The sequence below is a fragment of the Larus michahellis genome, chromosome 3 (genome assembly GCF_964199755.1).
Source record: "Larus michahellis chromosome 3, bLarMic1.1, whole genome shotgun sequence".
NCBI lineage: Eukaryota > Metazoa > Chordata > Aves > Charadriiformes > Laridae > Larus > Larus michahellis.
Window position 1 is genome coordinate 99,222,141 of NC_133898.1, and position 27,530 is coordinate 99,249,670.

General features: G+C 39.7%; 1 protein-coding gene across 2 annotated transcripts in view; it reads left to right on the forward strand.

Annotated features, from left to right (window-relative positions):
- The window catches only part of COL9A1 (collagen type IX alpha 1 chain), a 75,180-nt gene extending 47,650 nt beyond the window's left edge, over positions 1-27,530 (forward strand). For both annotated transcript variants that reach the window (XM_074581455.1, XM_074581456.1), the window contains exons 29-38: positions 4,685-4,738; positions 5,504-5,575; positions 15,803-15,838; positions 15,950-15,994; positions 17,812-17,844; positions 20,066-20,212; positions 20,659-20,713; positions 22,760-22,948; positions 25,745-25,822; positions 27,047-27,530. In XM_074581455.1, coding sequence (XP_074437556.1) covers positions 4,685-4,738; positions 5,504-5,575; positions 15,803-15,838; positions 15,950-15,994; positions 17,812-17,844; positions 20,066-20,212; positions 20,659-20,713; positions 22,760-22,948; positions 25,745-25,822; positions 27,047-27,231 — 894 coding nt within the window. In that variant the 3' untranslated portion in view covers positions 27,232-27,530. The remainder of the gene's footprint in view (positions 1-4,684; positions 4,739-5,503; positions 5,576-15,802; positions 15,839-15,949; positions 15,995-17,811; positions 17,845-20,065; positions 20,213-20,658; positions 20,714-22,759; positions 22,949-25,744; positions 25,823-27,046) is intronic.

Sequence of the window (27,530 nt, forward strand, 5' to 3'; positions counted from 1 at the left end):
AACAGTTTTCAGCATCTTAAATTACTTTCAGCTGAACCATTTTCCAAGTCTTTTAATATATTTTTTTTCTTATCTACCCTGAAATGTGTCTTTGGTTACCCTAACAATTATAACTGAAATCTAGTTTTTTCTATCATATTCTTTTTACATTACTTCAACTGAAATAATGGGTCATTTTCCATAGTTGGTATTGGTGTAGTGGTATTGGTAGTACGATAGAATGAAATGTCCTTGCCTCAGTTTGTATGATATGTTTAGGTATTAGTGGAGATGTTTTGTATATATAATTTCAGAGGTGTTCCACAAGTGGTCAGTCATAGTTTATATATAAGATACAGCTAAAGGGGTTAGCATTGCACAGACTATAGCAGAGTCAAAAGAACAAAGTGGATTTCCATCCTGCCAGGTATGCTTGATATCCAGTAAACCTAAGCCTCTAGATGGATGTGACTAAGCTTTCTGACCTTGCACAATTCTGCAGCGTGATTTGTACAGGGTAGCACTTCCTCCTCTTTCGCTCCCTCTCTCCCAGACAAACCTGAGTAATATCTCCGAACCTCTCCAGTTCTCATATTATCCACTCCTGTCTCTTCAAACCGCAAGGTCAGATTCCTGTGTGATACCTCTCTCTTTATCCTTTCACCTCCAACAACAGCTCCCTTTGACTTCCAGGTGTGCTAGACCTCTGGATGTCAGCAGATATCACAATGTTGGCTTCTCCTAAGCAGTGTAGACAATAACCTGGGTAAAAAATGCAATTGTTACGGAGTTAGTGTACTAAAGCTGTCCTAGACTACAGTTAAAACTATAGATACAGCCAATAGGAAATGTCCCTGTCCTTTATACTTGGCCACAGCATCACCCTTGAAGAGAAGAGCAACTGTTGGGCTGCTGCTTTTGCCCAAAGCATGATACAGTTAAGAGGAAGGTACATTGCATGCTATACCTATCTCTTACCACTATCCTGAGGAGTAAAATTTAATTATTACCCTGAGAAAGGTGCAAAGGTGCATTTACAATATCAGAGAAAGTTTGCTGTGTATTTACTCTTCTAGCAAATAATAGTTTATATTTTTGGCGGCTTTTTGGTCAAAGGAAGAGTCCTGTTGATGCTCCCATGGATAAATCATTGAATTTAAATTAATAATTCCTCTGAGACTTCGGATGGAAAAAAAAAAAGATGGTCATTTAAAGTCTCACAAGCATATAATTGATAAATGGGTTACATTTTGCAAAAGACTTTGGAATACTAAGTTTAAAAAGTTCATTCCAAAATGTACTTTGCTTATTCTTTTTTATTCTGCACAGATTTAATTCTTTATGGCACTGTTGTTGAATATGCTAAAAATTGGTATGATATATATCATGAAACAAAAATTCTTAAGTAGATGAGAGTTTATTACAGTATACACCATGAATTACTTGTCAACAGATTCTCATGAATGTTTTGATTATCTGGGCAGCTAAGTGAGATGCAAGTTACCTGGGGAATATTCTTATTCTTGTTATTGTTCCACTAACAGAGGCATCCTTAACAGGATCAATCGGTCAACAGGAAATCAATAAACCAGTGAACAAAACTGTTTTAGCATAAGAATGCATTCTGTAACTGCTTGTGGGAATTCTACAAAAGACCCAAGTCTTCAAAATTTCAGTGAGGATGAAAACCATCCCAGACAACCTAAAGGAAGGTCTACTGTAAACCCTGTAACACCCCCTTACGTATATTACATTCAAAGGCTAAATATAGATCTAACAGAACTGTGAGAGAGACGCTACATCTTCATTTAAATGTATTGAGTGGCGCAGCAATCCTGCCTTGGAACAAAGGGAAGGTAGATTTTGTTGTAATCACAGTCTAGCTCATCAGCTGTGGAAGGGCTGCATCCTGGTGATGTTTGGTATGGCGGAGCTGTACCATAGGTTCCCACCCTACCATTTCACAGGTGCCTTGCTGTCCTTTGAGAGAATGACCTTATCCTGAGCAGTGCTCCCATGCTAAGTGGTGATATACTCAACAGAAATCAATTTTTTGTACTGTTAAAGTACTGGAGTGGTCCTGGACATACTTTTGGTCCACACTGTCTAGCGCCATTGACTGAAACAATCTCTAGTACTTCAGGGACAATGCTGCCTCCCTTCATTGTAGGCCAGGAAAGTCTACCAGCATGGGTGCAAGCCAGTCTGTCCTAGCTCATGCTAAACTAGAGTAGCTATTTTCCCTCCTAAAGCATTCCACCTCTAGGAAAGTAGGAATTTTTGAAGTCTGTCAAAAGTGCATAAAACATACAGATTCTGGTCTTCTTTTTTTTTTTCTTGGTTAAAACCACTGCGGCATGCCCTGTGATTTGTGAGTGCCTTTCAACTATGGGCTGTGTTATATATAGGGCCGCTGTGTAAGAAAGGTAGGCTGAGGACATGGCCAAACTGCACAGAGGAAGGTTTCATCTAAGAAGTACAGATGTCAACACCTGAACCAGTTATTACAGAAACACTCTTATAGGCTGTGGGGGAAAAGTAGATGCTTCTGGGATGTGACTCATGATGTATTTTAAATGTTTACATGAGGACATTTCAAGATGCCTTTTTTTCTTCATCCCCTATGAAGGGAACCAGGAGCAACTATCTGAATGTAAATCCTCTCCCAGGGCCATTTCAGCCAGGTACAACTTGGAGGAAGCTTTACAGTTTTTTAAGTTACGCCAACAGGATTCCTGATTGCTCTTTAGGTTACAGTACCCCTCTTGCTTGCTAAAACACAACTCCTGCAGATCTCGAAGTAGTGGCCCTTAGTTTGAAGTAACCGGTCCTTACAGACATAATGTCAATATTTACAGGAAATACTATCCTTTTGTATTCCAGTCTTCTGTATACTAGGCTTCTTTACCACCTTAGAAAAAAAACATTGGTGTTTGAAAAAGTGCCTGTAGTGTATATTTGATAAAAGATTTTTTTTGCATTTGAAATCAAAGGAAGATTTTTCTTGCATTCTGTATGACCAGCAGAACCTTTGATATGCTTAAGAGGTTTATTACATTATTTTTAACTCTACGGAAGGTGACATTGCTTTTGTTTTACAACTGTATAACAATCGGGCATGAATGTTATGACATATACGAGGAGACGGGTTCCTGATAGTGATCATAATTCTAATCATTTTCTTCCCTGCATCAGAAATGTAGTAGCATTCCAGGTCACAGATGTAGTACAAAATTATGTGATTAAATAAGAATTTTTCAAAAAGGTTAATGCATGTTCTGGATTGTAAGGTGAAGGTGATGTGGGGGGCTTTTTTCTTCTTTTATTTTTTTAACATTAAAAAGCTTCAGAAATCATGCAAAGTACTTTAAAAGAATAGTGATTTTAACACCACAGCATATTTTGAAGGAAATGTATGAAAAAGTCTGTTTATGTTTGGTTCTCTGATCTCTCCAGAATACCTAATTATTTTTTTGAATTGTGGAGTTATTTTTCCTAAGCTTGTGTGAGAAGTTGTCATTGCATTTATGACCTTGTGTAAAAGGCCATGTCTGCCATCTCCTTTTAGTATTTCACAATATTTTTCTTATTATGAAGAAAATAAATGAATTTAAAATTATTTGTTGTATACAGCACTAGAATGCTTAGATCTTTCTTTTTCCGTATTTTCTAAGTTATATTACACGTTATCTACTTACATATCAAATAACTTCAGTTCTCGATATTTTATGATCTTAAATGCTATATCATGCTTTTATAGCACGTAGCTCTTATGTATTCATACAGTGGAAGTAAGAAAAGTGTCTCAAGTGAGACTTAGGCTTGTGTTGGGACAGTATTTGAATTTATCTGTGCAGGTATATATCTGTACAGCTGACAGTAAACGTATAAAACTTACTGAGCTGTTCTGAATAATTTAATCATAAGAGACAAAACCCTTTAGAGAGAGGTACTTTAGTTTGAAAATTGTTTAAAATCGTTGAAGATTTGACTCAGTGACAGGTTTACCCAGAGTATATAATCAAATAGCTGCATTAAGGATAGACTTATAATGCTAATGTGAATATGATGATCTGAATGGATAAACAGATCTGAAGTAAAGATATAGAGTAAAAATCCAGTAAAAAAGCATATTCATACTTATCACTATTATGGACGATATTCAAACGTTACCCTTCCCTATAACAGTCTAGACTTTTTTCTTTTAATCTAAATGAGTCTTAAGCATGACTTCTGCACACACTTTTCACGTTTGTTCATTGTTCATGTGGTATCATGCTTTAAAGTATGTGGTCATGTGAGAGTTCAGATGGTGAAACTAAGCAGAAGCCTAAAGCTGTGCATGCATGTCCGAGTTGTCTTAGTGAAGTAAAGGCGTTTGTGACAGGTAACTCTCAGGTGTGGTCCCATGAAGGGGAACTGATTGTGCATAATCACTCAGCAGAATGAATTAGTTGAATCATTTAATGCCAACTAAATATTTCATGCCATTTTTAAATAAACTCTTTACATTTCTCAGGAAGTTTCACCATTTTTAATGTATGTGGTATTTTTACGCTAATAAACAGAAGTCCAAAAAAAAAAAAAGGACGCCGACTGCTAAGTAGTGTAATTCACTAAACATTAAGAAAAAAATTATCATATTTTATTCCCTGTTCACAGGAAATATTTCAGGAAGTAATGATGTTCTTCTATTTCCTATAAGGGTAGCAGAGGGGAGCCAGGTCCTGCAGGTCCTCCAGGTTTACCAGGGAAATTGGTAAGCAGTTTATTTCCATATTCAGTGCTCATATTTACTTTCAAGAAGCTACGGTATCATTTGGAACTATACTTACCCACTTATCCATGCAGTGAACTGAAAATAACATTGAAACGAGTGATTGTTGAATTTCTTTTTCAGTCCTCTGTGACTGTGCTAACATTAGCAAATGCTGTTTTAAAGTATATGGAGATGTGTGGGACTTTTTCTTCTGTTTAAAAAAAACATAAATCCTGTGATGTGCGAAGCTGGGTCGCACACTTCTGTGTGGGCTGCGTGTACCCGGGGAACAGGAGCAGTGAAAGACCAGCTTTCTGCTAACAGCTGCGTGAAACTAATGAACGGAGAAGATTATGAATGCCACCTTTTACCGGTGCTCCAGCAGTATTTACACAGTAACAGTCAGAAGCATAGCTGGGGAGGTTTTGGCTGAAAGAGCCTGCTGTTAGAGGAATGTGCAAATCATAGAGCTCAAGATCTTAGGAAGTATTTTTAAGAGAGCCAGACTGTCGTTGAGGGACTGGAGGGTCGAAAGCTGTGTAAGTCATTTCTCGTGTTTGTCAGCAATAAAATCATAATAAGATGCTGTTTAAAGGTCTGTATTTTGGATGAACTCTATTTCCATCAGATAATCCTCTTTCATCAAGTTAGGAGTTTTCTGGGAATAAGATTCTGTCCCATCTGCTTGTCAGGGTATGACCCTTTAGTTGTTAATTCTAAAACAAATTGGGTAAGTTTATTTACACCCTTGACTTATTTTTACAGGGTCCCCAGGGTGATATTGGACTTCCTGGACTGCCAGGTCCTCCAGGCCTACCTGGTGGTAAGGGTGACCGGGTAAGAAATGCACTCATACATACAGACTACAGTTTGGTGTCAGGAGTAAATACAGTAATTGGAGCATTCTTTGTGGGTTTTACATGAATTAATGTCTGGTTTCTTTTTTTATATGTAGATCTGTTAACCACTTGAAAGCGGTGCTCTAGGTGCCCATTAACTACTTGTAGCTCACAAAATATACAAGAAAAGTCTTGACAGCATTTCTTAAGGGACCGAAATAAGATTACTAGTATAAATATTTCCTTTTTTCGGAATTTGAAACATTTAAAGGCCTAAATCATATTGCAAATCATTGACTCAGCCAGATCTGAAATTGTAAGTCATGGTCTCTGGTCATTAAACAGCTTTGGAACTTCAGCCCCAGTCTACAGTAGATACAGTGCCTTTTACACGTGTCTTAGGACTGGCTATGGAAATGCACAGGCTAATGCAGCTAATGACAGCTATGCGTACATGCACACTTACGGCATATAAGTACCTCTTCTAGTATTTTGTTAGGAAGGAAGAACTGGGCCCTGGGGATCTCACATCCTGCAGAAGATATCTTGCTTTCCTGAATAAATGTCAGTGAAGGCTATATATATATATATAAAAATATGTCCTCTTGCTTATAGGAGGCTACAGGGGATGGAATTCACTTACTAAACTTCAGACATCTTTGTTATGGAAATAGTCTACACTGTGTTTCATCCTTCTTACTTGAGACATCTACTTCAGTATTAAATGAATCGCACTTTTGAAGTGCCTCTAACTTTCCACTGATAATCAAGGAAGTGTGGAATTGTTAGTGAGACATAAGTATCACTGCTGTACATGTCTTTTAGTTGAACAGAGGAATCCTGTCCCTGGTGTGTTCCCAGTTTACATCATGGGGGGGCTAGATAGGGCTTGCAGTTGTTTTTCGCAGTTTTTAAAAGCTGCTCAGGTACTTAAAACAAGTTTCTAATACAGTCTTTGCTGTTGTTGAGGTAATTCTCATATGGGGTTTTTTTTTGGTTATTTTATTTATTTTTTAATGCTGAGATCAGGAACGTATGTTTGTGGTCAAAAGTAAGTATTGACATAAAGCAATCATCTCTTTTATTACATTGTTAATACTTCAGAATTTTCCAGAGGGAGATTGAATGTACCGGAGGAATCGTATCTGGAAGGAAAATAACTAGTATTTGTTGCAGTGCTGACAGTCTCCCTCCAAAGATGCCTGAATTTCCTCATTTACTGTATAAAAGGTCTGGACCTTTAGGGTAAGAGCAGAATGTAGATGCCGTAAGCAGACCCAGTGAGATTCAGGCTACACCCATGAGGTTTCTGTTTATATAACTGACAGATGACAGCGTCTTACGCCTGGAGCTTTTTTAAATCCTAGGGTCAGTTTAATGCCCTCTGCAAATAGCTGAAAGTCAAATGACTGATTATGAGTAATAAACAGAATGAAGTCAGAACTAACAAAACTACAGCTGGATACAAAATCAAATTCAAAGCTCTGGTTGATGTTGGTGAGTGTCTGAGGAGAGTTTTCTGCCAGTGATGTTCTCCATCTTTTTTCACTCTTTCTAGGACGTGCTCTATCTTCTCTACATCATGATAGATAGTAATCAGGGTTCTTTGCTCATTGTTTCGAATTCGTTTTAGCAATTGACGCAGGTCATCGTGTTGCAACATTTTTCTTAACAATGTGAGCTTCATTCCAATGGGGGTTGGTAATAAATCTTGATACAATGTATAGTTAGATTGTAAAAATTGGTGGGATGTGACAGGAGCTGAATACCAACCACAAACATTTTGTTCAGTGTCAAGACAAACGTCTTGGGCCTTAATGGTATTTCTTCACTAATAAACCCTTGTCGTTCCCACACAACACGTGTGCCACATCAACAGTTTGCCATTTGTTCCCATTTTGCTGGGCCCATACTCCATGTTGTAACAGGTAGAGTACAGTTCCATTGTGATTTAATCCATGATTTAATCCCAGTGCAATGATTGGGTATATGGTGTATACCGAAGCATTGCCTATTGTTAAAGCAATGCTTTACTGTCGATGGGCTCATAAGTGAGATTGACTAAATACATCAAGACTGGGAACCCTTTTCAAATTGAGTCTAATTTTCCCAGATTACCTTTCGAATCTCAGTGGTCAAGGTGACCTCAATTGCCTTCCCTTATAATTGCCACTACAGTAGATTGCACCCATAACTGAGCTTGGGTACAGCTAAGAGCTAGAGAGATATTATTCTGGGCAACACCGAGTGCATCTACAATAAGTTGGTGGTCCTTCTCATTAGTTCTTTCCCATTTAGGCAATATATTAGACAAGAGCCATTGACTAGTTCCCAGTGCCAGCAAAGAAGATTGAAGTGGATGTTCTAATTTATGCAAATCACTCATTGCTGAGCTTAATTTGTTTGCTAAAACTTCAGCATCTCTGCTGTTTAATACTCCTAATCCTGTTCCTAGGACACCAGTCACATCTCTCCTTGTTCGTTTTGGAGAGGTGAAGGTTTGCCTGTGCAACCACGCAAACCACCCTGTATAGGATGTATTTAGGAATGGTGAGCAGGTAGGTTTAACTGCAGAGATATTAATCTGCATTGGTAGTTCCACTTGTTTGAGGGACTATGATGGATTAGATAGCATTTGTTGCTGGTCGCATTTAATGCTGGTTGCATTTAACAGCATAAGGTCAGAATTCAGAAATTAGCGGATATGTAGTTTGGTCGGCTGTGGGAGTAATAAAACAGGGAGAAGGTTAATAGGCAGTAGGGGTGGCTGTTGATGTAGTGTGAGGGCTAGAAATAGGTGTTAGTGTGACCTTTAAGGGTAGCCCATTTGCATTATCTTTCCCTGTATCTGTCCACAGGCTTCTATAGTTGTGTCATTAAAGACAAAAGTAATTATACAACTGGGCTGTGAGAAACAGTTTGCTCTGCCTTCTGATTGAGTTTGATTTGTCCTTTTGATGACCATGTAGGTATTTCCCTTTGAATGATTTGTTACATTACATTCAATAGAGATTTTGTCACCTGGTGTAGAAGAAATAAGGTGACTTTTATTTGCTTTTATCATTGTATGATTACCTGTGATTGTCATCATTAGGTTTTGCCTTGGTGTCCCCAATATTCCGGTATTCCTATCAATTTTAAATACGTATGGTGCAGAATGTACTATGCTTACTGTATTGATCAGCATAAACAAAAGAACTGGAGGCTTCCATCCCATGCATGAGGCTTGTTGATGTCTGAACCGAATTTCATCCCTGCTGGTGATGATTCCTCCTGTGAGAAGGATAAGCCAATGGTTAAGCTGATCTCCAGGGGAGGTTTGCCAATGTCATTCCTGGTATCATTCCTGAAAACAAAAAACAGTACAAGTCTCAGCGGATTATTCTGGACTGGTTAGCCCTTCTAGTTAGTGGCTAGGGTGTATCCACCTGGCAGCTAATACGATGCTTAGCTCCACTGCTGTCTTCTGCTTCCCAGGCCAAAGGACTGCAGGGTTTTGTTAGTGTCGTTGTGACAGTGTCAATTTATGGTAAATCTACCATAACGGGTTTCTCTGGTTAAAGGCCAATGGGATACATTTTTACATCTGATGGAGGTGCTCCATAAGGTGCTGACAGAAAGAATGCATGAGTGACTGGGTTCCCTGTTAGTTTATATTGGTTATTCAATTGGTGAATCATTTTAGGCAATCGAGGATCTCAGTGGGGCTTGTGTGGTTTACAACTCCTTTTTAATAGACCATTTGCTCTTTCTACTGTCATGTTTGATTGGGAATAGTAGAGGGTATAGAATACTCATTGAATGTCTCCCTGCTTTGCTCATTCCTGCACTTTCTTGCTGGAGTGTCATTGTCACTTTAGCTGGTAAACCTGAAAACCAAGAGGGTATTCCCCTGATGGTCTTCTGACATTTAGTTGCTGTAATTGGGCCTGAGAAAACTTCTAGTCCCACGAGGATGTACTGATATCAAAAGGTCCGATGTAATCAATTTGCCTCGTTGACCACAGGGTTTTTATTTTATTGAGATGTAGGGGTGGTGCTTTAGCAGGTGATCCATTTGCAATTTCAATTTATATTGAGGACATTCTGTAAGGATGATTTAATGCGTTTTCCTGTCTAGAGGCCAACCTCACCTTTGAGCTGCAAAATAAGGTGCTTCTTAGCCTGTGAGACCTAATTTCTGGTGCAACGATTCTCCCAGTCAGTACCATTTGAGATCTGGCCTGGCATGTCTCCTGTTTTTAGTCCTCTAGTTCTGGCTAATTCACCTACTTGTTGGTTCCATTTTGTGGCTGGCTGGTCATTCTTTACATGGTTTTTTATTCATCCTAGTTTAAATTGTTCTTGTCTAGCTATATCTAATAATAATAGTCAAACTTCAGTTCTCCAAACTGGAGATGTATTTACTTCCCAATTTAGGGCTTCCATTGACAAAATCATTGCATGGCACCTGCCCACACGGCATTGAAGTCAACATAGATGACTCTTGCTCCATTTCGTGCTGCTAAAACAACTGCCTTTAATTTTCCTACTTGGGTACTACCTTCACCTTCTTCCATTATTTGTTTGCCAGTGGTTATGTCTAATGCAGCGGCCTCAGACCACCATCTATTGTTTACCCTCTTTGCTGAGGCATCAGTAAACCAAATACCTTCATTTGGTGTTCTCTCAGTGAGGGGAGGTGCATGTAGAATTGGCGAAGGTTTAGATGGCTGGTTTAGTGCTAATGGGTCAGTGTTCACAGGCATTTGTAACGTGGCAATTTTTGTACGGTTTTCAGTCAATTGCATTTTGGCTGCTACTGCCACCAGGCAGGTGTATCATTTCCTGACAGTGGGTTTCCGTGCAGTTCCTTCTGGGGCAGCAGTTCCCTTCAGAACTGTTTCTAGCAAATTAAATGGCCCCTCTAGCCTGAACAGGTTATTGCTGGTGTATTTTCTCAATTTGTTTAACTGCTTGAACTAAAGACAAAAGTCCCTTTTCTCACTTGCAATATCTCTGTTCTGTCCCTTTGAAAGTAGTTGAGTAAAACAATAAAGGGATTTTTGGCCAGTTTGGAATAGATTGCAGTAAGTGTCATGTTCTGCAAAAGCCCATTCTGCTATAATAGAGTTGCGGGGGTATACTGGCCCCAGTGGCTGATGTCTTTAATTCCTGTATTGGGGTTTTGACTGCCTCTGCATGTTCTTACTTCCATTTCCATGGGTTTCCTTTTCGTAAAAGTGAGTACAGTGGGTGAGTAATGATAGAAAATCCAGGTACACGTTTCCTCCAGTACCCTAAAGTACCCATTAGCTGTTGTGTTTCTTTCCTAGATTGGGATATCTGCAATTGTTCCATTTCACTTAGGGTGTCCGGTGGAATTGCCGCACTATCTGCAATCCACCAAGTACCTAAAAATTTTACTTCTCTACTTTGTCCCTGACACTTTTCAGGTTGAACCTCAACTTCTGCTTTATATAGTGCTTGCCACACTGCTGCTGCCACTTCCCCTACTCTTTGAGGGGAAGTCTCTCTGATCAGAATATCGTCTACATATTGGTACAGTTTCACATCCTGAGGAAGTGAGACTGTCTGTAAAAGTTCAGCAAGCGCAGCAGGAGCAGTCATACGTGAATGTTTATAACCCTGTGGGAGTCTGTAAAAGGTATATTGTATAAATTCCCAAGTAAATGCAAATTCCTCTTTATCCTTCTCCTGCAAAAGGACCATAAATTACATCTCTCTAACATCTTCTACTGCCATCTGTGGGTGTGCAGCTGCCTGTTAAAGTCGCAATATTGAGTACTGCAGACGTTAGAGGAGCTGTGTTGTTGACATTCAGGTGCCAATAATCTGTTGTCAGGTGCCATCTCCCATTTCCGCTTTTGGATGGGCCAGATAGGCGAATTTTATGGGGACAGGGTTCTGGAAATAGTGTGCCATTTTTCCAAGTCTGCTGTTATGTCCGAAATTCCATTTTGTGCCATAGCAGAAACTGGATACTGTGGTACATTGGTAGTTTTCAAATTGGGGAGTGCAGGGGGTGCGCAGAGTAAACATACAGTAGCCTCCCAACTTCTATCAGGGTTGGGGTTGGTACTTGAACTGCAGGACCATATACTGCCATCTGGCAAGCACCAGTTTCCTCCAGTCAAAACACTGAAACTCAAAATATTTTCATTGTGCTTTTTAAGCACCCAGGAGCCATAAATTAATTTTCAAAGTTTGGCATACAACACTTGCTCCATTCACACCGGTGACTTTAACTCTTTGCTGTCCGGGGTCACACACCCAGCTTCTCAGCATCCTGTTGGGTTAGTTCTGAAATTTGTGCTCCCATATCTATTAGAACAACACCACCGCCAATCAAAATGTAAGTGCCTCCTTCATTTAGTGGCTTAAATATTACATAATCACAGAATCATAGGATCATAGAATGGTTTGGGTTGGAAAGGACCTTAAAGATCACCTAGTTCCAAGCCCCCTACCATGGTGGATATTGGGGTATCACCAGCTTCTCCTCATGTGTGCATAGCTTGTATGCAGGCAGCTTTCGTGACAGCAGTGGAGAGCTCGCTTAGGGAATGGAAGAAAATCATAGAATCATAGAAAGTTCACTTCGTTTCAAGGCGTCTGTTCCCCCAGCCCCATAAGCTACCCTAAGGGTGACAGAATGGGATTCATTCGCCAGGCAGGTCCTAGGTGTAAGAAAACTCCTGGACTCCAGTAACAGTTTGTTTCATCTCCACTTAACATTATTCGGTCACTGCCACTCAGGCGTATGTGCCATGAATATTCAGTTTCAGGTTCATAGAATCATAGAATGGTTTGGGTTGGAAGATCATGTAGTTCCAATGCCCCTGCCATGGGCAGGGACACCTCCCACTAGACCAGGTTACCCAAAGCCCCGTCCAACCTGTCCTTGAACATGTCCAGGGGCATCCACAACTTCTTGGGGCAACCTGTTCTAGTATCTCATCACCCTCACAGTAAAGAATTTCTTCCTAATATCTAATCTAAATCTACACTCATTCAGTTTAAAACCGTTACCCCTCACCTTATCATTACACTCCCTGATAAAGAGTCTCTCCCCATCTTTCCTGTAGGCCCCCTTTAAGTCCTGGGTGGCTCTATAAGGTCTTTGCGGAGCTTTCTCTTCTCCAGGCTCAACAACCCCAGCTCTCTCCACCTGTATTCATAGGAGGGGTGCTCCACCTCTCTGATCATCTTCGTGGCCTTCCTCTGAACTCAATCCAACAGGTCCACCTGGCTTTCTGTTGTATTTCTCTTGTAAGTTTGCCAATTGCAACAGATCCCAAGGAATGGTTTGTGTAGTATACTGTGAAGCACCACCCTGAGGTCCTTCAGAGTGCTCTAATGATGGGTCTAGCCTCATATTCAGAGGTGTCTGAAGAGGGAAGAGGGGGTCATCATTTCCCTCATCACATTCATCAGGATCACCCCAAATGTCACCATCCCAGTCCTCTGGGGACACAATTAATTTCCTAATCTGCGTGGTGTCAGGGGAACGTGGAGCCCGCATGAGCATCATCATGTTGACATTTTCTTTCAACTTTTGTTTTTTCTCCTTTTCTTCCTGTAACTGCTTCTGCAGTAAATTCTTGCTGATTTTAATTGTCCTTCAATGGCACCCCAGTTATGCCAATGTTTGTGAGCCTGTTCTTATGAGAATTTGGGACTCAGACTTATTCCATGCCTCTGTAAGTAACTGGTGATACTACTTGTCATGCTGTCGACTATGCCAATTTGTCATGGGGGAGATGTAGACTGCTTAAAGAACCATTGCCAAAGGCATCAGCAAAAGTTGTTTTGTTGAAGTCAGATGTTGTAAAAGTGAGACTTAACAAAGTTCAATGTCAAAGTTCACTGTGTTACTTACTGCAGAGGATATAATAATGATTCAAAATTAACAACACATAATCAAAGTTACCAACACAAAATCTTAGTGCACTATAATACAAGGTTAGGCGTGATGTCAGTCACTTCCCAAAGATCTGTGTTTGGTCATGGGGGTCTCTCAGCCTCAAGGAGGAACCTTGAGAGGCGTCCCAGCTCAAGGGGAGATCAATGCCATGCAGCCAACTGCTTTAGCAAGGAGAGCTCAAAAAAGGCTCACTCAGACCGTCATATTTATGGAATAAAGTGGTTGGCTCATAGTCAAGTTACATGTGACTTACATGAGACTCCAAGTAGCCACAACTTTCTTTGTTCCTTGAAAATGAGTCTTGGAAGAAGCACCTGCTATTCATGTGCTAATCGAATGGTTGGTGTTCCAGTTTCCAAGTGCATGTGCACCAATGCTCACCATGACATCGTGTTCTTTGTGGGTTTTTAGAGAAGAGTTTGGAAGTAGAGAATTTCTTGGCCTGGTTATGGCCTAGGCCTTTACTACTTTTGGAGCCTGAACCAAACTGCCACTAGTTTGGTCAAGGAGTCAAGTGCATCCGTCTGACACCTGACATATTTTGGCAGAGACAGCAATACAAAAGAAGTTACAATGATGGATTGTGCTTCAGTGAATCTTACAGAGTAGTTATGCTGTGGAGAATGGCCAAACCCCAGCATTCATCACTTGCACTGTTACTGATTCATGCATTTTGAATTGGTTTCAGACACTCTGGTTCTGTCTATGTTAGTAAATTAAAAGCACCAGGGCAAGACCTAGACCTTGGCACTGGAACATGATCCTTTATACTGTTAAATAGTCAGTGTAGTCCCTGGTACAGTTTTGGCTGACTAGCAGTTTCCCAAACAATTCCCGGGCATGGTTTGAGAGTGATTTTTACAAATAGATAAGCAGTATGTCAAAAGTGGATGTTTTCATATTTTGACTTCTTATCCCATTGTCTCCATTGAAATTTTGGGCGTTAAGGCAGAATACATTCAGATAGTTTCAGCTGTGATTTTTGTGTTTGCTAATACAAATATTACAGGCCAAGTTTCACAAAAGCAAAAGCTTCTCCCATCTCAACCTTAATTATTGGCAGTTTTGTTGCTCTAAAGAATAGTAAGTGGAGAATAAGAACGCCCAAAATGATGTTGCGTTGGAACTCAATGTCTTTTTGTGTGAGTAATTGGAAAACCTTAATAAGGCATGATTTTGAGAACACTTCAGACAAACTAGTTTCAGTGTTGTTTGACAAATTCGGAATGTTAAATAGGTCTGCGATTTCCACTGCTTAGCTTTGTGGATAATTTAGTATTGACTCCTTGTCCTCAGGAACATGAGAACAAATCTGAATTAATTAAATTGTAGATGTTACACTGGTTTGTGTGCCTATATCTTATGTGAATTAAATGGATCTCTGAAATGTGAGAGAAAATCCTGTATCTCCATCTGTTTTAGAAAAATTTTTTATGCACAGCTATAGTTCTTTTGGAATGTATATATTTGAGTGTGCACAGACTGCAAAGAATTAAGGATGGTGTGACTGGTTTTCTAACAGACACAAATACTTAGATTTTTCTTAAATAGCACTGTTCTACAAATGAAATACTTTTACTATAGAAACAAATTACATATATTTGAAATGAATCAGGTCATTAATGTATTCCTCTTTGGTTCCTGCCTGTCCATACAGGTACATTTTGTCACAGGATTCTAAGATGCAACATAATGTTTTTTATTATTTTTTTAAAGGAATATCCACTTTAAGATACAAGCCATTCGACTTTGACCGTAATGATCAAAATTCTAGAGACAGTTCTGCTAAAAAACGTTGAGAATTAAACAGCAAGCAAGACAGATTGTGACTGAACTTGTGGATATCTCAGTGTGCTTATCCCACGTTAGCAGGGCTGATATAGCCTACAGCAATACAGAATGCTTAATAGGGCTAGAAAAAGTGATATATTTACTGGATTTTTTTTTTTACTTATAACTTCTAACCAATTTGCAGAGCAGAGTTGTAGCAGCTGCAAGAGCGTCTGACATGTAAAGGGGAGAACTACTGTTTGACAGTCAGAATCTGTACTACCCAGAGTGGCAGTGGAGTATATGTTCCATGTTATTACTTGCCTTCAGTCTGTCACCTTAATTATGTAGTAAGGTTTAAGTGCTTTCATTGTCATTCTTAAAAATCTGCAGCTTTTAAAGGTCTCTTGCATTAATAATTGATGGTAGGGAGGACTGAAGATAATTTAGTAAGCTTTTGAACCTGCAGTTTCAAATTCTGATTATTTTTTTTATTATTATTTTTTTATTTTATCTTTAACCTTTTAGGGCTCAGTGGGTGAACCAGGACCAAAGGGTGAACAAGTAAGTCATGTTACAGGTCATGGTACTTTCAAGTCGCACTACCAAATGGTGCAGTACATTGCATTGACTAAATCTGAAGGCTGATAGTATGTCTTTATTTTTTTTATATAGGGTGCACCTGGAGCAGAAGGAGATGGAGGAGAAAAGGGTGACTTAGTAAGGCGTTATTTTCTCTTCACCTGATCTGATATCTTGTTGTCATGAGTTAAAACTTTAAAGCGTTGTTGGAGTGCTTCAAGTATATGGTTTGATCATGGAAAGTCAGATTTCAGTTTGTCGTGGTTACATGGTTTTATATCACCTGGGCATTGCAGAACCACAGCATTATTAGCCCAGTCACGCCATTCCTGCTGTTTTGAAAGCAGTTTGAAACACGTGTATTCTATTAGGTGTTTAATACAGTATAAACTGCCTTGAAGGGGGTGTCTCTGTGTGTGTGTGTGTATATATAGACACACACACACATATGTAGAGATACACCAAGCATTTATATATGAAAATATATATATATATGCATACACACACACACGTATATCTTCTTTGTGTTTGAGGCAGTGAGAATGTGGAGGTAGTTTAATTCAGGTGGAACAGGAGCACAGATAATAAACATCCTTAACAACTCAGACTTGGTGGAAACATTTTCTGTTGCCTTTATCTTTGAAAATAAATTGTCGCATGTAGCTGTTAGGGAGAGGAACGATGGTCTGGGAAGAGGCTGTGGCACTGTGATACTGCTGGAGGAAGGTGTATATACCACAGGAATCCGGCATGTTGTGAATTCACGCGGGTAATGCCTGGCTCATGTGCCCCTTGGGTAAAGAGGATTTGTTTTCCTACAGAAAGAAAAATGCACTAATCCAGTGGCTCCTATGGGGCCCCATCCAGCAAACCCGGAACTTGCGCTTTCAAAAGGAAGTAAACTGCTCCCTATTTAAAAAACAGTACCCAGGTTTTGTGCTCGAAATGAGCACTTTTTTTCCTACAGTCTGCCATTCTGAAAGGCTTCTAAAGTTAATTAACAGCCCTAGTGAGCTAGATGCCCAGTAATGTGGCTTTACCATCACTATAGAGATTCCCAGGAAGCATACAATACTATGGGTTGCTTAAATGTGCTGACAGTCTGTTTTTAAATTGATAACAGTTGTTATTTCTACTTCACTTATGGCACAGTCATTAACAGACAAAGTAGCCTTCCTGACCTTTAAAAACCAATTATTTCACCAATGACATGTGGGAACTGGGAAAATACAATTTTCAGAAAGCTCTCTAAGAGTAATATAAAAAAACACTGAAGAAGATGAGTTAATCTATTTCATAGGTGATTACAAGATTTTGAAACTTTTTTTTTTTTTCCCCCCAATTCAAAGGGAAAATTAAAAACTTCTGAGGAGTTGGACTACTATTCTGTGTTGAGTGATAGAGGGATCTCAGGGTTGTTCAAGCCAGGATCCAGGTTGCTGAGAACAGGAGCTTCTAGGGGTTTGGCTTCCTCATAGCACATTGGGTAGACACCTGCCTGGTTTCTGCTGCAGTTTTGTCAGGGCTAACACAACACTGTAAAAGATCCATAATTCTGTCAAACTAGAAATTCCTGATTAAATAATGCTTCCTCTAAAGGTTTCCAAGCAATCTGCCATGATTTCCCTGTGCTGTAACTGTGGCTTGAGAGGTTAGAGCCGTGTATCTAATTCTAAGATAAGCAATACCAAACCAATTATAATAAACATGCTTTCTTATTTGTACCTTACAGAAATGTTTTTGAGAAAGGAATTTTACCAAAAAAAAAAATCTTAAATTTAAGGTTTATTTCCAAATGAATTTTTATTCATTTCAGGTGCAATTTTGCATAAATCAACTAAATATGTGAGCATTTTTTTTTTACAGTGAAAAAAATTGTGTCAAGTTTACTGCATTTGTAATGTCTATGATAACGGATGCTCTCTTCTAATATAGTTTGTCTTATTTTCGCTTAGGGTGATATGGGATTGCCAGGAGCAAAGGGAGCTGTAAGTATGATGAATAGCAAGCACTGTTACAGAAATACAGAGATCTAGTAGATCAGATAGATGGGTTTCTGATTTGAGAAACAAAACACAAATAATGAGCTGAGCTCTTCATCGCAGTTAAAATGAATGAGTCCCAACATTTCTTCTGTTTGGATTTTGAATACAGTTAATATTAAAATGAATTTGCTTTGGAAAGGAATTCACATCCAGAATTCTAAGCTCCATAAAAGAGAAACATTATTCAACGGCAATTTTCTGGCCAACTAATTTTTTTTTTTTCTAAAGGTAATGAATGCACCCTTTGTACAGTAGGTGTTGTATATAAAGGAGGCTCAGTGCAGTGGCTGCGTGCAGCCTATAATCTTTACACTGTGAAAAAGCTGGCAGCAGGACTGTGATGTCTGTGAAAGCAGAAGTATTTCTGGCCCCGATTCCTTTTTTTTTTTTTTTTTTTTTTTTTTTTTTAGAAATAACAAAGTGATAGCTTTGATGTGGAAGGTGAGCAGAAGCTTGTATGTCACATAACAAAAAGAATTTGAGAGCTGAACACATTCTTTTATTTCAAGATCACTGACGAGTGGGATCGTTACAGCAGCTGACAGTTTGGGCTATGATAGTAACATATCAACAGTTCTGCCTACAGGGAACTGAGGCTGAACATAACAAAAAGAGCTATGCTTGTGTTCTCAGGAGTTGGTGTGATTTTTGAAGCTAAGCAAACGAAAGCTAGACTCTGTGCTGGTGATCAAGATCTTATGAGGAAGAGGTGCAGTAGAGGAGAAAGCTGTAGTTGCATTCCCCCTAGATTTTTTAAATCCTCTTCTCTTGATGAGACCCTAGAGCGCTTGTCATCCTCATGAATACATACACAGGGATGAGTAATCCATCAGAGAACCTGATAACTCACCAGGATGGGCAAGAAAGGAATGATGCCTTCCTGGTTGTATAGTTCACGAAGAGAATTTCTTCTTAATATATCTATTGAAGCATGTTCTTTGGGTTTTCTTCTGACGGGGACAGCAATTAGCTGTCCGAGATGCAGCATAGGTGGAACTGAAATGGCTCCATCTTGTGGTTTTAACTGATACCGCAGTTGAGTCATTTCCATGTTTTTGAGCATCTCTTTCAGTGGGGGTTGTTTGTCTGTCCTTTTTTTTTTTTTTTTTTTTTTTGTTCTTCTCCCACTGGCTTTGGGAAGCCATAAGTATGTAGGATTTTTTTTTTTCTGTTTGTTTTGGTTTTTGGTTTTGTTATGTTGTTTGTTTGTTTTGGTTTTTTTTTGGGGTAGGGTGTTAATTTTATTTGGGTTTGTTTGTTTTTTGTTATTCTTTTTGTTCATTAGTATTACTATTGATTAATTGTAGTAAAATAACTTGTATTGAAAGTAACTCAGAGGTGCCTGTTGGCATAGGTCTCACTCTGCATGATATTTAATCACTTTTAGAAAACTTACTGGAGCAGAAGCTATAGCTTTATTTACTAAATGTATGTAAGTGGACATATTGACGTAACCATATCAATCCTTTCATTCGCCAGGGGTCAAGAAGCTTTACCAGTAAATAGCTCTTTCTACCCCTTCCCTGAGTGAAATAAGCTGGCATTGCGTCTCTTCAGGCAGTTTGTCAGCATCAGTTTGTGTGAGGGTGTTCCCTCCACTATGTGCAAGCTCAGGTGCAGGCAGTAGAACCTGTGTGCGGTGAGCTGTGTCTCTGACAGATGTAAACAAAGCAAAAATGTGTATTCCCAAGCAGCTGGGGGCTAGATGATACAGGCTCATACTGTGGTACTCTCTACAAAAGGCATGAAAGGCATTTGGAGCAAGCACAGAGCTGGAATTTTTGTAACTTAAGGAGCACTTGATGTCTAGAAAAGTCGCACTTGACATGCACAAGGGCAGAAGTAGAAACCAAGTATAGGAGATCTGTTCCTTGACAAAAAAACCCCAATGTCTTGTGCATATCACTATGGGTGCCAATTTGCGTCATTTGACAGAATATTATTTTTCCACTTCTCCCGTTTAAATGAGGAACACAGACCTCTTTGAAAGTTTATAAATCACATAACCACTGACTCCTGTCCCTTATTTAGAAATAAGCTGTTCTCTACATCCCAGCGTTCATTGTTTTGCATTTGCAAATAGCTCCTGTCACCATTTTGATATGTCAGAACGAGTCCAATACCGGTATAGCAGTCCATTGCAATTCCTCTCTTTCGCTGTCAGGTTGGTAATCCTGGAGACTCTGGTTCCCGTGGCCCTGAGGGAAGTCGGGGACTGCCTGGCATGGAAGGGCCGCGAGGCTCACCCGGACCGCGAGGCTTGCAGGGCGAACAGGGTGCCCCAGGGCTCCCTGGCAGCCAAGGTCCAGCTGTAAGTACTGGTTTCATGTAATTGGCATCTTTCGGACACTCATCTGTCACTCACTCCACTCCGTTTCTTGCATCGGGAGATGCGTGTGCATACGAAACCGAAGCGCCACAGTAGAGTTTGAAATACACCGTCCCACACAACAGCCACATTTGTGCACCAGAGAAATCTTAGGGTTGTATGCAGTGAGGTCCTTGGGTCCTCAGCTTTCTGATCAGTTCCATTTTCTTACACCCACCCACTCCTGTGGTGCACATGTTTGATACATGGGTGTATCACACGTAGTGTCTACCTTGCTAGTCAAATTGACTTCAGCTGGAATAGTTGCACTTGCAGGGATTGGAACATCTTTTTATCGACCGGCCAGCATTTTTCACATCAGGCACACTTACAAGATGTACTGTTATCTCAACTGTTTTTATAAACTTTTTTTTTTTTTTTAATCCTAGGGAAAAGAACCAACCGATCAGCACATTAAGCAGGTTTGCATGAGAGTCATGCAAGGTAAGTACGCTAAAAAGTACTTGTTTCTTGTGCATTTAAATGTGGATAATCTACTGCTGTGGAGGCAAACACGATCTTCCCAGTCTTATCCAGCACAAATACCACAGCCTCAGCAGGGGACCTGGCAGAAAATCTTCCCACATGTGAAGGTGGACACAGTATGAGAAAATATGAGAAAGAAGTCCCTTATTTTATATATACTTTGCAGCCTCATTGAAACACCTGTTGATTCCACACTATTACTAGAGTAACCATATGATATACCAGAGTGTTTTTACGAAATACATGTATTTTCTGTAGAAATCGCTTGCTATGTTTACTAATATAAAAATACACAACTTCACAGAAAGGTTGTTTTACCATTTGTATGCTATTAGATTACAGCAAACAAACTATGTGCAAAATAAGTAAAAAAAAAAAAAAAAAAAAAAAAAAAAAGAGAAGTCCGGAGAGAGGCTTTGTGTAGGAAACACGCCATAAAATGAAAGCAATAGGCATATGTTCAAAACCCTGATTATATTTGCTTAGTTCTTCTTGACACACACAGAAATCTGGAGCTTTTCTAATACACTTGGGTGCATGGGTTTTACTGAGTTTAAAAATTTATGCTGCCTTGTAAGCACCAAAGAGACTTTTCCATACTTGCTACTGAAGATGCCCTTTGGGGTATTATGCCTTTGTAATGTCAGGAGTTTACCAGAATGAAATTGCTGCTCATGATTTAATCTAATCTCAGTAGCCATCATTGTTCTTGACACTGCCCAACAGGTTTCGGTTTTTTTTAAAAAAGCTTTTTATAGATAGGATAATAAGGCCTTTTAAAGTGGTCTCTTGAAAGACACAGTAATACTGAGGAAGATTGTAGTGAAATCAGGTATGATGGTTGAATTTATTCATAACCATCAGAATTAGCAGTGAAGAGAAGGCTATGGGAAAAATCTAGACTAACTTAATTGCATCCCTCTTGAGAACCCCTGTAATTGTCAATAGTGTCATGCTTAAAACCAATCAACCAAAACCAAAAAGAAGAAACCAATCCATATGTGTCCCTGGAACCTTGTCAGCTTAAAGACAACCGTAATTGAAGGTCATGTCCTGAGTGGGCTTTGCCTGGAGATTGCTATCCCCAGTCTTCCTCAGGTATCTGCTAGCCATAGTTCCTGTTTTATTTCAGATCCTTTACATCTGCCCCCCATCCCCGTCTTCTTAAATTTTCTTGGTTGCGGACAGCAAATAACTAGTCTTGCCAAGTCATGCAGACTTGATAGCAAATGTCATATGGAGTTTTGTGTGGCTGTATCCAGAGAAAGTTATTTCTAAGGCATGCTTGGAAGATGGCTTTGAACTATAGAACAGAAATGATAAGGGAAGAGAGGACTGCTCACATGCTGTTGCAGCAGTGGCCTGAAAGAGGGATGAGGAAAGGGGAATAGCTAGCTTAAACGATTCCAAGGAATGGCCAGCTGATCCTATGCCTAATGAAGAACAAAGCTCCTGCTGATTTACCTTAAGAAAAGATCAACGTAAAACGTTCAATTATTTATCAAACTTGAGCCCAGAAGCACCAATTTGAGGGTTTCTTTCCTCTGAAAAAGAAGGTAGATGACTGCCCTCATGCTTTTTTAGTTGTTGTTCTTGCAAAGACGGATTTAAATAAAGATTAACAAGTAGTAACTGAGACCTCTTTTAAGAGGCAGCAACTGCATGAGTAAGTTTTCTTACTATATGGTTGAAATTTAAATGACATAGAAAATTCTAAGGGCATTTCTAAATAAACCATATACATTTAAGTCCTTTCAGCTTGCAAACATTAAATGTTTACGATGTAGGCTTTAGAATGACCAGCTCCACAGTGTGCCTATGGTTTCCCTCTAGTACTACCAAGATAGTATCTTATATGTAACAAACTTTGTAAACAGCGTTGTACGTAAGGAAGGTGCTGTACTGTAACCTGTTAGTTTCTGTAGCAGAGAATACATGCTCTTCAGTGAACACGGGAATCTCTCCATTCAGATCCACTTACTGCTTAATTCCTGTTCATTGCAGAACAACTAGCTCAGCTGGCAGCCAGTCTTAAGAGGCCAGAATTTGGTGCTCCAGGTTTGCCTGGCCGACCAGGGCCACCAGGTGCTCCAGGGCCTGCTGGTGAAAATGGCTTCCCAGGACAGCTTGGACCCCGTGGCTTGCCTGGCCTTAAAGGTCCCCCTGGTGAGATCGGTCGTAAAGGTCCTAAAGGTAAGAAATTCTGTAGCTGGCCTTCAGTTGTTGACTGCTCTATTTTTTTCTGGTTTTGCTTCTTTGTTTTTTTGTTTCCTCTCCTTTGGCTGTAGCTGTGCATTGTACACATGTGGAAAAGATCCTGCATTAGGAACCTAAGCTGTTTTTCTAATTGTTGCCTCGGTTGCCCCAGTGATTAAAGGGCACATTGGCCTGGCCTCAGCAAGACGTATTTATAAATCTGTTTTTTGTCATCAAATCACTTACATAGTATGAGAAAGGATAGGTATCTATCTGCCTTGAACTAGTAGTAAGCAGAGGAGTCAGTTTCCTAATATTAATTTTCCCTCTCATGGACTTTTGAGGTTTGTGTTTTTCCTATGCTGAAAAGTTCCAGCAGCGATTCTGTCTTTCCTCCACTCAGTCTGGTTGTGACCATCGCTTCTGTGAGACTTGTGGTCCCAAAAGCATACGTAAACAGTCAGAGTCGTTCACTAATCTCTAGCCTCCTTTTCTAAGTCTATCCAGTTTGTCACATTACAAGTGACTGATAACAGTCTGCCTCTTACTTGGGTATAATACTTAAGCCATTTAACATCATTGCACCCTGTACCACAACCTATTGATTCTCTGGCAAGAACAAATCCATAATAAAATTGACTTACCTTACACTTTACAAAAAAACTTCGATCTAAGTTAATCTCTTTTGTTCCTGACTGAGTGGGTCTATATTCCTCCAAAGGATTATACAGTAGAATTTTCTGCAAAGTCCACTATGTATGTATTAGTTTCTATTCATCAGTGGTTTCAATTTGTTTTCTTGAAGGAAGGTTTTATTTAAAAATTGTATTTCTGCACAAAGCCGGTCCGTTGCTGGATTAGAGCATTTACTTTTGTGTAACGTTTTATTTGAAAGTAAAATTGGGAAAACCTTTGAGAGAAGAAATAGAATACAAACAAAGCAAACCTTAACAGCATTGTTGCTGGAGCTCTGCTACTGTTTTCATTTAAGGTAATGTCATCTGTATTTGCAGAAGCAACAAAAAAATTGAGATACGCAGGTGATCTAATATGCTGAATTCGATTCAGCACACAGCAGGCTGCACTGTGTTAATATTAAAAAAAAAAAAAAAAAAAAACCACAACAAAACATCTACAGAGCATTGAAAAAGCCCCAAACAAGCAAAATGCTTTGTTTCCTATCACAATTGTCATCAAATGCCAAGTTACCTTACAGTAGACCTTGACATGCAATTACAGATACAAGAGAAGTGGTGAATGCTCATGTGGAAGTGCTATCAATGGTACATGGCAGGTACACTGAAGAAAATCCCACTGCTTCACTCTGACTTCCTGGTAGTTATCAGAGTTCCACAGAGATGAACTGACTTTCCCCATCCATTTGGGGGGTTGTCTGAGATGGGAGTGAGAGGAAAAGGGTACCTAGGACATTTGATAAAAGGGGAAAAGGAAGAGGATGTCAAGAATGGTTTAGAAGAGCATGATAAAGAGGAGACAGAAACACAAGAATGTGTAACCATGAGATAGAAGATACTAAGGTACAGTGTTTTTAACAACATCGACAACAGCAGAGTCAAAAAGAGTTGCCTCAAGGAAGGAGGTTATCGTGACTTTAATGAGCAATCTGGGATAGTGAAGGATAGCAGAATCAGATATAAGAAGTTGGAGAAATTTGGAACAACCACCAGTAAACACCACTCCAAAGCGTTCAGTAGCTGGAAATAGCAGAAGTATACATGGGTATCCTGACATCGGTGCTTCCAGTAGCTGCATTTACAAAGACAGGCTTGATCTCCATGTTGACTAGGCAGTCTGAAATGTAGCGATAAGATTCCTCCTCTAGCACCCCGTGTGCATCTTCTATTCTTTTATTAAAACGTGGACTTTTGTACTGACTCCTGTGTCCCGTTACATAGCTCCTTTGGTTTCTGCTGTGCCATTTCTAGGCAAGCCCCATACTTAACAGTCTATTCCAGCTCTCCTCACTGCAGTACAAGAAAGTACGGAAGTACAAAATAAAGCTCGCTCAAACATTATTAGGCATATACTTGAGACTCTTGACTTGCAGGAAAAAAAAAAAAGAGTTTACATAGGGTATTCACGAGTGGTAGATACATGTACTGCTATGGAATATATACAGTGAACAGAATTTGAACTTTACAATTAAAACAACAAAAAAAGCTTCCTCTTAATAAGATGCTTGTTTGGAACAACATATGAGTTTGAAGAAAAGCTGGGCACCCACCAAAGAAAAGTCTCCGTAATACCAGTACAGGAGAACAAAGTCCTTTGTTTTACTTTTATGAATACCTTATGTGGTTGTCAACAGAATACTGTAATGTGTGGAAGCCAGCTCCTCTTTTCTTCTCTACACTAGCTGTCTCAAGGACCAGCACCTGAGAATTTTTACTTATTAGCAGAGTTCATGTGGTCTTGTGAAAGCCATTTGCCAGTACCCTCAGCCTGTATTCTAAAATAGCCTGTGTAGCTTCGTGAGTTTGGTTTATTTCTGTTATATAGGCAATGGAATATTTTGATGGTGCTTACTGTCCAGCCCCAAGTATTTTTCTTTCCCCTCCAACACATCTGAGTATAACTCAAATGGGGGAAAAAATCCCAAACAAATCCCAAACCTCTTACAAGGGCATGTGTCAGGACATCATTCAACGGTGCTAAGACTGTGTATACATCCACCTGAATTCTCTGCTTATTTGCCATTCACCTCAGAGAGGGAACTTACTGGAAGTAATGCTCCAAGCAGGCTGTAACTAATGTTTCATGAATTTGCTTTAGGTGAACCAGGAGAAAGAGGAGAAAGAGGATTTCCAGGCAGAGGACTGAAAGGCTACCCTGGACCAAGAGGTCTTCCAGGTAAATATTAAAAGGGTGAAGATAAAGAGGAGAGTAAAAATTCATTCAGAACTGATACTCAAGCTGCCTTAGAAAGACAAAACATGTCCATTAAGCAATAAACTTCCAAATAACAGTACTTCATAATTTTTACTACATAGGTAACGATACAGTCACAAATCAGAATTAAAAGCTCTTTTACTAAAGAGCTACCACCCCATTTAACTCAGTGTAGAAAGATTAGGAAAAATGTATACAAACCATAAAAAAATAGAAGAGGCAATCTCTCTCTCTCTCACACACACACAGAAATGTGTAAAATCGCCTCTCTTTTTTTATACAACTATCCATATATATAACAAAAAACAAACTAAAAAGGTCACAAACCCTAGATTATCTCACTGGCAGCCACAGCAGTCTTCAAAAATCTCCATTCGTAATTTAGGACATTCAAAGTACCATTCTCCTTTATTTTTGTGGTAATTAATTGCACTGTTACGTAACAGGGGTCCAGGACAGATTCTTGCTGACGAGTGCAGCACGACTGGCCTCCAGTGGCCAGTGAAGGAAAGTAAAAGGCATTTCCATCAGTATCTCTCTGTAGCACTTTTCTGTGTGTATATGGGGACCGAAACTACCAAAATTTGTTCTCTTTGTGAAACGGAGAAAAAAATATCAGTTGAGTATATACTGATACCTAGGACATCTGTGAAACTCGGAGTTGTCGTCTTTAGAAATTTATCATAGGAAGAGGCTTACTGAAAATCACTACATTTCATCCCTTCACTGAAGATAGAGCAGTAAAAAGACACCTTAGTGCTCAGCAGTTCCACTCTATGTATCTATTTCCCCAACACATCTGAGTGGAGAATAAAAATAAGTTTTTGATGTGTCTCTTTCTGGAGCGCTAACGTAACTCTGAAGTAGTGAGTAGCATCTACGCCTTCATAGACTTCACCAACAGGGTTGTCCGCAGTGCTGCAATCAGTTACACGGCAGAGCTTTTTACAGCAGCAGATCTGCTCCAGTATAACGGGAGAGGGTTGGGACTGACATTGCATTGCTGTAGATGTGTAAACACAGCCTGGCTGGCTATTAGAGGAAAACTGTCCCTCCAAGTAGGCACCTCTCTGGGGAATTCACCAAGAGCACTAAAAAGCCATCTTCATACAGCTTTTTAAGAAGAGGATGTTCAGTAAAGTTATATGTATATGCCAATTTTTAGACCTGCATCCACTTTTCCAGGTGAACCAGGCAAAGCCAGCTACGGCAGGGAAGGCCGTGATGGTGACCGAGGTCTCCCTGGGGTGGCAGGTCAGCCTGGAGTTCCTGGTCCTCCTGGCCCTCCCGGCCCTCCTGGGTACTGCGAGCCGTCGTCTTGCAGAATGCAGGCTGGACAGAGAGTTGGTAAGAACATGAAAGGGCCGTGAAGGGGCAACGCAAGTGCCACGAAGTGTCAGCATCAATTTACTTCCTGCACAGACAGCTGAGAAAAAATAAGGAATGAAGGAGAAATACAAACAGGGAGAAACCTTTCAACCAAGGTTTCAGTAAGGCATTTTTAACACCGTGGTTGTACATTCTTTTTAAAGGTGTACTTAGCAACACAAGCTGGAACAATGGTGCTTACAGAAATACACAGGTGATGCCTTCTGGCTCTTTCTCCCTTTGCGGGGGGGGGGGGAAAAGGCACTTGCCTATTTTTTATTTTTATTTTTTTTTAATAAAG